Raw genomic sequence first — 12,507 nt, forward strand, 5'->3', positions numbered from 1 at the left:
AATATACATACATTCCTAATTAATTCCAAATCCATAAAGGCCTTAAGTCATTTAGCAAACATGAATGATATACTATATTGAAAATTTGAGCTTTTATTCAGAATGTATACAATTATTACTTATTCATATTTTTCACCTAAAAATGGCAATTTGTAAAAATGTTTCAACCATACTTAAGTAAAGTTAAGCTTATTTAGTTTTGATATATAAATAGTTTTGTTGTCTTCATATAATGTTAATCTTCAAACAATAACACTCACAATATATTTGAAATGACAATATTAAACGGCAATTGTTTCATTAAGTGGGATATTAATAGTATTTTATATTTTCAACTCCAAAAAAACTTTCTATGAGTTGTAATATTATTTTTAAGTTACAAAGCGTTTAGCGTTTTACAATGTAAACTAAATATAAAGCCATTGAACGGCTGTGATAAGCCGAATTGTATCAATATTTCATATAATAATTGAAATGTTCAGGTTATTGCCGGAGATAAAAGTACCCCCCCCCCCCCCCCCCCCCCCTCAAATATATAGTTTCTATTCAAATCTGATGTGCCTGTCCAATAAACATATTTATATATACATTTTAATAATCAACGTCATTATATATTTTTGATATACAACTAGTGATTTTTTTTTCTGTTTTCAAGCACTCTTCATATTTCAAGAGTAATACATGAACAGAACAGAACAGAACAAAACAAAACATTTATTTTCAAGAAGGTCATAGAACCATCTGGCAAAACATGTACATACACAATGGCAACAATAGCACAATAAACACAATGTATTCAAAGAGAATGATATAAATAAATTATAATAATAAATACATAATTATGCAGATATAGAGAGGTACACTAATAGTAAATATTTACCTTTGTCTTCATAAGAGTACTTGATTCAGTTACTGTGTAATTCTTAACAAACAAATTAATGAGAATTACAACAAACCTATACAAATTATATGGAATATACAGTAGCGTTTCTTATTTCAAATGCTTTAAAATATACACACTTACATTTTCCAAAATAGCTTTATATTCGATATTAAAAAGTTCCACTAATTTATGCAAACTGGGACGTTGTCTATAATACCTAGGTAAATATCTAACTCTTAAATGTATCCAAACATTTTACATGTTCGGCAGGTATGCAACTTAGGTTTCAGTCCTAATTCTTTCATTCATGGTCATTTATCGCACCTTTCATTGTAATGGTCAAACGTTTAAGGCTTTGATATGATACCAATAAATGTAAATGTATTTATAGAATATCTATTTATAATATAAATTGACTGAAGAAAAAACCGGAAGACAAAAAAATATAACTAAATCGCCAGAATATGACAATTAACTTAATTTAAAAAAATGCAATTCAAGAATTAAGCTACTAAAATATGACATTATAGCATGCAGGTTTCCTGTGTTTTACTGAGTGCATTTTTACAAATAACATATACACGGAAAAGGATCTAATAATCTACTACTTTAACCTCCAAGTTTTGTTTAAAGGCAAACTATCTCCAAGGGGTTTAGATCTTGGACGAATTAGTACGGGAACTAGCGGTGCTGGTTTTCGAGCTCGGCTCAGACAGAGCCACCGTTCGTACGTGTGGTCGTGCATGGTACGAGATCTGTCTTCTCTTCTATCTTTCCCATTGGTTATCGTACATGCGTATGTGGTCGCGCATGTTGCGAGACTTAACCAATTGCCTTCTTTCATTACTACTAGCGCCTCATTACCGCTCTTTTTCCACCTTTTTCCCCTTTTTCTCTCCTGCGCCTTTTTATCTCTCACTTTTATCTTTCTCCTCTCATCAACCCTTTCAACTATTTCTTATTTTATTTTCTCTAAGCATGCTCTTCTTCCACTATTTGTTCTCTCCATCTTTTCTCATTCTCTCCTATCCCTCTTCTACATCCTTACAACTTCCCCTCTTCTACCCCCACTCATCACTCCCTTCTGTCCCCTTGTATATCTCTTTCCTACCCAACTCTCTCCCTCCTGTCCTCTCTTATATCTCTCACCTACCCTACTCTCCCCTTCTGTCTTCTCTTATATCTTTCTCCTACCCTACTCTCTCCCTTCTATATTTTATATCTCTCTTCTACTCTCTCCCTTCTGTCCCTCTCTGCTACCCACTCTCTCTCTTCTGTCCTCTTTTATATATCTCTCCTACCCTACTCTCTCCTGTCCCCTCTTATATCTCTCTCCTAACCTACTCTTCTGTCCTCCCTTATACCTCTCTCATACTCTCTCCCTTTTGTCCTCTCTTATATCTCTCTCCTACCCCACTCTCTCCCTTCTGTCCTCTTTTAAATCTCTCTCCTACCCTACCCTCTCCCTTCTATCCTCTTTATATCTCTCTCCTATCCTACTCTCTCCATCCTACCCCACTCTTCTTTCCTCTCACATCTCTCTCTCCTACCCCACTCTTCCTTCCTCTCTTATATCTCTCTCTTACCCTACTCTTTCCCTTCTGTCCTCCTTTATATCTCTCTTCTACCCCAATCTTCTGTCCTCTCTTATATCTCTCTCTCTCTTACCCAACTCTCTCCTTCTGTCCTCTCTTCTTAATACAATGTTATTGCAATTATTAATTTTATTTATTGTCTCTCCAAAATAGGCAATTATAAAAAATAAATATCAGAATGTTCACAAAAAGCTAAATTCTAAGAGCATTTAAAATGTGAGTACAATACGAAACATTTTTTAATATCATTGCCTGCAGGAAAATTGAAAAAGGAATGCATCTTTAATTTGAGAAACTTGAGAAACACTTTTCTATTTGGCGTATTAATCAATTTAGTATGGTAATTTTGCATGTTTAGTGGCAAATTTATAAAAGTATCCTTTAGCAGAGTAGTATTACTTATGTATTAAACATATTATTTCTAGGCGTCGACTATCCGGAATTTGTAAATACGTCCAAAGAACAAAAATGGCGCTACTTCATTAGCGCTTAGATATATTCATTGTTTCTGGACAAATGGGTATTAAGTATTATTCAACTGTTTGCCTGTTGATATCCCATAGAACGCTTGGCTATTGGTGATATATTTAAGAACTAATAGACTGAAAGCGTTTGACGTTTTAAGTAAGAGAAACGTTCAAGGGTTTGGTGAGGGCGAACCTGGACGAACCTAGGACGACATATCTTATGAGTCTCTCAGAAGCACTCATTGCTGAGATATCGCATGCAAATGAAGTACACACTTTAAGAGAACAGTTCAAGGGTTAAAGCATTGCCGAACCTTACTCATATTTCCTGATGTCTAATTTGTGTGTTACATTTTTAAAGTATAAATGTAAAAATAATGTTCAATGTTACTTCAACTGGTACTTATAATGTTACTTATATCAGTACCATAAAGAATATTATAACAAAAGCTACTCATGTTACCTTATAGACTATTATTGGCGTTTTCCTAAATTAATTTCAGACACAAAGGGGTCTTCATTCATCTCTTCGGGACAAGCCTGACTGGTATGTATTGAAAATTAAACTTTTAATTCAACTGAATGGCATAATGATCTACGACTCTCTTATAAAAGTACCTTGACGCAAAGTACCTACACATTATTGCGGATCCGTGGTCTAGTACTAACACACACTTGACTGTCAATCCAGGGATAGCAGGTTCGATTCCCCGCCGCATCACTGAAAACTACTAATCCGTCTTCCGGGAGGGACGTTTAATAGGGGTTCCGTGTGACAGTGCAGATAAAAGGTTATGTCCGGCGTAATTTTGAAAAAAAGTCTCGTTAAACTGTGATATGATATATGAGGCAACTGAATTGGCAACAATGCCATTAAGATCGGAGGTACCGACTTGAAGTAGTCGGTGCTATTTTATAACCTATTCAATTCTGTGAAATGCCATTATTTCAAACAAAATTCAGACTTAATGCCTGTTCACCCATTTACCGAAAAGTTGCCATTTTCATAATAAGTCTATACTAATATGACGGTCATCTTTGAAGCAAGTTTGGCCTTATAGATTATATTTTGTAGGATTGAGTTAAAAATTCACATGAAGTCTGTCAGGTAAATACTTTATTCAAATACTTTTTTTTAACGGAGATAAATTATCGAATTCACTGCTTGCTTTCAAACCCTCAAATGGAAATTCCAAAACCAGTATTTATATTCTAAAAACCTCGCATTTTGCTTTGTTTTGGCGGCATGTTGGACTTGATATGACCCCAAGTTAGTGCACCCCATTTTGACGGTCCTCTTCGATGCCATTTTGATGTTGATCTTGTTCAAAATGCTGTTTGACTGCTTAAAAGAATATGTTTTATTCAAAGCATTTTAACGTTTTATTACCGTTGGCAACCATCTTAGACGATAGTTTGAATATTAATTATCTGAATTATTTTTCCGACATACATCCTTCCCTCTTTTAAAACTGAACATGCTATGGCTTACGACTAATGAGAAGGTTCATATACATACTTGTCAGAATATTTCACATTTGAACACATTTTATTTGGTCAGTACAATGAGATGATAGCAATTCGTTTAGTGAACAGCCAGCAATTCGTTCAGTGAACGGCCAGCAATTCGTTCAGTGAACGGCCAACAATTTGTTTAGTGAACGGCCAGCAATTCGTTAAGTGAACGGCCAGCAATTCGTTCAGTGAACGGCCAGCAATTCGTTCAGTGAACCGCCAGCAATTCGTTTAGTGAACGGCCAGCAAATCGTTAAGTGAATGGCCAGCAATTCGTTCAGTGAACGGCCAGCAATTCGTTCAGTGAACGGCCAGCAATTCGTTTAGTGAACGGCCAGCAATTCGTTAAGTGAACGGCCAGCAATTCGTTTAGTGAACGGCCAGCAATTCGTTCAGTGAACGGCCAGCAATTCGTTCAGTAAACGGCCAGCAATTCGTTAAGTGAACGGCCAGCAATTCATTCAGTGAACGGCCAGCAAATCGTTCAGATTATAAAAGATTCATTTACTGTGATTTTTTTTTACAATGGAAATAATATAAGAACGTCCAGTGTTCTAGTTTGCTACGTGCTGTTTTCCTGAAACTATACAGGTATTGTGATTTTAGAAACACTTTTTACCGGAGTTAATTTTCAAATAATCTCAAACAGTACACTTTTCCCCAAATGTGCTCGATTAAGTAGTTATGTAAAAGGTTTAAACAAGTTTGAAGATGTTAATTTAGTTTTGAAAAAGAAAAAGGAATGAAATTATTCGAACATATTTTTAGGCGATGATATAATGAAATGAATAAAACATATGTGTATTCCGTTTACGCTTGCCATGTTAATGATTATACAATGGATTGTTATTGATTATATATTGGCGTTGTGATTCGCCTCAGGATATGGTGACAATGATATTGATTCATTTTTAAAGAACGTTAGTTTTTTTTCTCATGAAATGCTTATTTTTATTAAAATGACAATAGATTGCTTGTTTTATCTAAAGGTGTTCATTTTCAAAAATAGATATAAATATATTCCCCCCTACGCATTCCACTAATAACTTTACTTACTAGTTCGTATTTTTTCCCATAGACATCTGCCATACGCTATTTCACGTGCATATGGGTATTTTAACTCTAATATTAAGTAAGAAGTTCCAGAAACACATTATTTCAACATTATTTAGATCATTTGCCTTTTATGACACGAGTGCGTTGTAAAACAATGAATTGTCTTATCCGATATTCAAATAGTCATTATACGGTTATGCATATTGTGCAGCATAATATTATGCATGTATCTCATGCAGAAACTACAGAGTTATGTGCCTTGACCTATCAATATTCACTGCAAAGTCATCTGTATAACATGCCCCCAAAACATTTGTCTTATCAACGTAAGTGTTTACCATATACATATACTGTAAATCATATCGGTTATACACATTGAGCTTTGTGTCATTTATACCAAAGGGCCTTGATAAATGGACACGAACATAACTTGCAATATTTCTAAATCGATTTAACATACATTCACTAATCTTTACAGATAAATTGTTCAGCATTTACAGTTTTTATGAGCACTAAAGTCGAATTTTCTCCGTCGTTAAAAGTTTGATTTTCAATGATCAAGCTGGCTCATCTGTCAAACCAAATTTCATGAAACTTAGTATGTGTATCTGTAGAAGATACTAGATACAAGAATCTTTATTTAAAGTCGGGTATATAGCAAACACACACTACGAATCAAAACGTTTCCAAGAGGTTGTGACAGTTTTGACAAAAGCCGTCCCTTATCATTTTCATACATACAATTACAAAAGATAAGTTGGATTAGAGAACTGAAAACAGTGATCACATCAACTAGTTTTTCCGACTGTTCGGCCAGTTCACACGTGCACGGTTCCGCTGGTTACCACTGTTAAATGTTTAGTTCTTTCAAGAGTATAAATTAAAGGATAAACGTTCACAATTTAACTGCAAAATTGTGAGTAGAATTATATACAGGAATTAACAGCATGGACTAGTCATGTGTAGTTGGTAAAAATGTTACAATTAATCTAGCTTGCTAGAACAAAACTTTGGAAATTATAGCTAAGAGGAGGTAATTGGTTTATCATGTAATTTAAATATTACTAGATTTTGCTAATATTATCAGAAACAGTAGCGTACAAATACATGGCTGCACTATGATTGGGTCAATCCCTACCTACAGGTAACCATCCGAATCTCTGCAAGCCACTGCCCTGACAATATCAGCACCTACCACTGTGTAAGAATGTTAATTGAATATACGAAATCGTAGCACCTTAACAAATACTTGCCGAAGATATGGGTCTGTATATGGGAAATGCCACGTCTAAAAGTTGATGACTAGGCCAAACACGAAATTGTTGGAAATAAAGGCAATACAATATATAACCTTGTTTCATGAGATTGTTCATACTGTTTGCCTTTTTCAAATCTAGGTCATCAAACAATATTTACAATATTAAAATGATAGTGCCAGCCTGCTTTCCTGACGGGTTTATCTGTTTTCAATCACAGTCATTATTTATGAAATAAAATATACGACCTGTCAATAGTATGTGTATCGTAGATATTCGTTAGAATGTATGACATAATTTGTGTGAAACAATGCAAACAAATTCGGTCTTTACGTTGTACATTATGATGTCTGTGAGTGCTATATTCAATTTATAATTATAGCATCTAAAGTGTGCTCGTCTTACCTTAAAGCGTAGGTCGATGGTTAAATATGTTTCAGTAAGCAGTGATTTGTTTTTGAATGTTACAATGTGAAGAAGTTTCCATATCGGTGAGCTAACTTTGCGTCATGCTATCAGTTACACGCTTAATCTATACACATATTTATGTCCAGACACATTCTTAGCGACCCACACATATCCACAATCGTACATAAGGAGCCTATCTTTGACAGTAGTTGCCCATGTCGACCTACCCACATCTTCTAACGAGTTCAACATGTTATAGCAATTTACTGGGTATCTGTGATTTAATACATTTAAAGTCATGAACTATGCAAAATTGAAGACGGTCACATTCCTCAAGGATCATACTAAGATTTCCTGTGGAATTCACTCCAATATCTTTTACAGAATTCTACAAGTGACCTTTTATAATTCCACCGTGGGGAAAGATATATATTTCAGACAATAATGTGAGCTTTGGGGTAACCATACTATTTCTTCAAAAAATTAAACAAATGGATTTCGGTATTGTATAATGGAGAAAACAGCTTTGCGCACATGCGCTGTTTATTTCATTTTAACTGCGGTCCAGCATAGTTAAGTGGTGAATAGTAAACCCATACATGTATACACTGATGTGGTATTTTCTTGTTGACCATCAAAACAGTTCTCGTAGAAATTCAAATGTCAATCATTTCTGAAGACAATGATCTCTGTCTTTTAAAGTTTACTTGCATACCAGTACCACGACAAAGGCTAAACATTACAATGAGTTGTACTGTAGATTATTGGCGTTATCCGTACAGTTTGCTACGTCATCAGCGCACATAAGGTATAATATATCAGGTACGTTATTGGTTATGAAAATACCATTTTGCTAATATCCTTTATAATGAAATAATGTCATTGATGTAAAGAGAAAATATTATCGGTCAAATCCCTGTGCCCGGTGCCTCCGTTACATTAAATGGCTGGGTAATAACATTTCCTTCCACTTTTATAAGCGCGCGTCAGTTTTGAGTACATTGACGTATCAATTATTATAATCTCAATATAAAACTGAGTCTTATGTATCAATTTTAATGCCTATAAACTATAGAACAGCATTTGCTAACAGCAAGTGCGGGGTAGCTCCTCTTCGTCTGGAGACTGGCAGATATGAAATTCTGTCCTATTATGTAAACACGATGTTGAGTCAGAACTAAATGTGTTAACTAAACGCTATGCTTACCAACCACTTAGAAATGTGCTGTTTGATAAAGCTTTGGATATCAATATTAATAAAGCTTAGGAAATCAATGTTGATCTTGTTAACATTGATGATGTACATAACTGTATCTTTGTACTCCCAGAAACAGAAATTGTTAAATTACCAGCCCAAATCTGTTTCAATATACCGGAAGTTCGTTTCAATACTTTGTACAAGTAGTTAACCATTTTTAATTACTTTATCATTTACAGAATTTTAGTGTTTTTGCACAAACATATGTTAAATCATTTTAGAAGTATAATAGTTTCTTTGCTTTTAAAATGAGTCACGTAAATAAAAATATTTGTTTAGGATATACTCAATTGTTTTATCTTTATCAACAATGTTAAAATATGAGTTTCTGTGTGCTGTAATTCAATTTTATGAATGTTTGTGCACTGAATTCTTTGATATATGTATTTTATGCTTTGTCATGTTGTGTACATATGAAACATCAATGAACTAACTGATCAAACTGGACGTCAGGACTGTTGATATTTTACCATTCATATATTTTCTGCAATATTTGAGTGTGCCGGAATGACTTTTTAAAAGCCTACATGAAGAAAATAGAAACGGCCAACAGGCTTTGTAGTATATTTTTTAACCATACTTTGTAGGCAGAATAAATGGTCGGCGACGGAATAGCCCGATATAATGGTTGTTTTCATGTTTATGAACTTCATGACTTAACAAAGTGACACTCGAATCTAAAATCGATACATACACATTTATAACAAACATAAATTTTGAGTCATAAACCTTTAACTTCTTACTAAATAATGCATTTATGGAAACTATTAATTACTAATAACACAATTGTAACCGTGTATCTGATATATTTAATGAAAATTCACAAATATTAAATGACTGGTGATTGCTTAAAGATTTACAGTGGTCTATATATCATATTAAGAGGTAAAATACCGTGTTTTCTGCACCTTTCTTTCAAATTCAACACGGTATCCTTCATAAGAACCATTGGTTTCGACATTTTTTTTATCCTTGTCGGTTAATTAAAACAATTGTATTCTTACTTAACACATCATTTGCTTAACTGATCACTATTATGGTCTGAGCTAAATATCAACATATACGAAACTTACCTTATTCAATATTAATGCATCACCTTAATAACCAATATTTACTAAAAAATATTTCCTTCTAGTTTCATTTTGTGACATATATTTAGTTCTAACACATATTCACTCTACGGTTTCCACTCAATAACTATAGTAAGGTGTAACGCATAGTCATATCATGTGGAAACCTACCATGTAATGTTATTTGGGATTGGTGGGGTCATGGTCAAGGACAGCCCTGCGTTCAGTAAAGATGTTTGCGGCGAACGTTTGCTGTTTGGTTTCCCGCTTAACTTTTATGCGCTGCGTTGCAACAGGGATACAAAACAGAACGTTTGCGAGCGTTTTGTAAACGCTCGCCTTACTGAACGCACTGCAGGTTTATGCTCAAGGCCTTGAGTTAGGAATGACATGTGATGAAGAAATAATGTATGTAGCAAGCTAATGTAGATATGTACTATAGGTGTCCATGCTTAACCAATGTTCGTATAAAGTTTCGTTTGTCTATGAGTAACACTTTGCGAGCTAAATGCGAGACAATATTTTTATGACCTTTATATATTCAGTCAATATCCACAAGGGATAACTATCGATAAACAAAGTGTCTAACAAATCCCAGATGTTCAACTCCCTTTGCTGATCCATAATTATATGAAATGTCATGGGTGTTGGTCTAATACTATTGGGAACAGAACAGAACAGAACGGATAATTTATTAAGACTTGTACAAAGTACATCATCTTCTTAACCATATACATATAATGATTGAACACATGGTGAGAACACAGGTAATACAATAATGAGTAAATTAAAATAAAGATGTATGGACATATTCAAATTAGGTGAGGATGAACAAAAATATAACAAAAAATGAATCATTGTTATAATTCAATATTAAGAGTTGTTCGTCTTATACATAACTGGGGCTACATGTGACACAAGCTATTTTTGACGGTTAGACGGTATGACGTTCGTACGGACTAAATAAAATCTATATATTTGATTTTATTCCGTCAACCCTTATTCATTGTATGTCAATTCAGTGTTTTGATTGGAATGTAAATATTTAACCTAGCTCATGAATTCATGTTTGGTTGTTACACTCTTTATTGGTTACAGACATACTGTAAATGGTTTGGTAATAAAGCTTCCAGTCTTCAATCAATACCCCACTTAAGGAAACTTACTTTTAATTCATTTTAATAAGTAAAAATCCAAGTATTACGAACACTGTTTCATTGGTCAGCTTCAATGTAAATGTAGTATTAATGCATTTAACTTAATACAAGTAATCCATTTCAGATTTTAGTTTATTAGTTCAAATGTTACTGTGGTCTTCATACAGAACACATTAAGGCTCTAAAGCGAATGTATAATAATTTGAAGATGAATTTCTTTCCTATAATATGGTTCAGTGTCCTGGCGTTTTCTCAACGCCATGTCGTGGGACAGACGTACGAAAACATGACTGATATCAGAAGTGCTCTACTTACGAACTATCACAGAGACGTTTTACCATTGCACATCCAAACATCTACCGTGACAGTAAATATGACATTAAATCTATTCGGACTACTTTCTGCAGACGGAATTAAAGGGTCTGTAACATACGTGATGTCTATTTTAAGTACTTGGACAGATGAAAGATTATCATGGAATTCCAGCGACTACGGAGGCATCACAGAAGTTTTGTATTACCAGGGTGAGGTATGGAAACCTCCGTTGATTCTCTCCACTCCGATAGAATTTGTTACCATATGGAACGATGACATGCACGTTAAAGTCAGCTCGGATGGAATAGTGACGATGGAGAATGGCCAAGTTTTGGAATCTGCATGCACATTCAACATGGAAAATTGGCCATTTGACAAACAAGTTTGTGATGTCGGCTTTGTTCCAATAGACTATCGACCCAGCCAGGTTTTACTAAACATTCGCGAACCAGGAGTCGTAGTAATGTCTACTTTCTCATCCTCCGAGTGGACGCTGGAACGGCAAACGTTTATTACAGACTCTATTGGATATTACAGCGAAGCACGTTTTAGATTTTATATCAAACGGCAGTCATCATTTTATGTGTTATCAATTCTTCTACCAATGATTGGACTCAACGTTATCAGCACGCTTGTCTTCCTACTGCCAAACGACTCGGGAGAAAGAGTCGGCTACTCTATAACAATCATGTTGTCACTCTCTGTTTTCCTAACCATCGTAACGGACGATTTACCCAAAACCTCAAATCCGGTGTCTCTTCTTTGTATTTTCCTTAATATGTCAATGTCTCTTTCCTTGTTGATTATGTTGATAACAATTCTGAACATGCGCATTTACTTCAAGCAAAGTGACGAACGACCTGGGAAGTTTTATAGAGTACTTGTAAAAATTGCTAAGTTCGATTTCTTTAAAAACAATAAAGTAATGAATGGCAAATTCGTTCAACCTAAAGAGCACCGTACCAATGGTGGAGCTGGACAATCGAAAGATGGCCAATCAGTGGAAGATGGTGAAAGTTACAAACATACAATTGATGAATGCGATGGCATCGAGAGCACCACTTGGCAAGAAGTTAGTCATGCCATCGATGTGATATGCTTTGTTTTCTTCACAGTGTTAACAAGCTTAGGATCGTTGATTTTTACTGCATGTATGGCGTCTGGATCAAAGTACAAAGAACCATAAAGTTAGTGATTTGATACAATCGAGTGTAGACGGTATGTTTTTGCAAACATCTGCTTATGTCAAATCTATGATGGCCTAATTATTGAATGTTGACATTTCATTCTAAATCACTGTTAGATTTTGTGGAATCACAATGATTTTGTTAATCCATAACATAATAGCAGCAAACATTTGAAAGTTTTCACAAAGAAATTGAAACTTGTTGTATAGCTATTTTTTTTCACTTTATATACTTCATGTGTTGTTTGATTTAAATAAAATCACGAAAAAAACAGTTGTTTTTTTCTTAAACGTTTTTTAGCGTTGGAATACTTAAATAAATAAAGTATAATTGTATATAT

General features: G+C 34.4%; 1 protein-coding gene across 1 annotated transcript; it reads left to right on the forward strand.

The window, feature by feature from the left end:
• The first annotated feature begins 11,101 nt into the window (after nt 1-11,101).
• Nucleotides 11,102-12,166, forward strand: LOC128244142 (neuronal acetylcholine receptor subunit alpha-5-like). Its single transcript, XM_052962158.1, has one exon. It carries the CDS (start codon nt 11,102-11,104, stop codon nt 12,164-12,166), a length of 1,065 nt encoding a protein of 354 aa, XP_052818118.1.
• The last annotated feature ends 341 nt before the right edge of the window (nt 12,167-12,507 follow it).

Source organism: Mya arenaria, chromosome 8 (genome assembly GCF_026914265.1).
Source record: "Mya arenaria isolate MELC-2E11 chromosome 8, ASM2691426v1".
Taxonomy (NCBI): Eukaryota; Metazoa; Mollusca; class Bivalvia; order Myida; family Myidae; genus Mya; species Mya arenaria.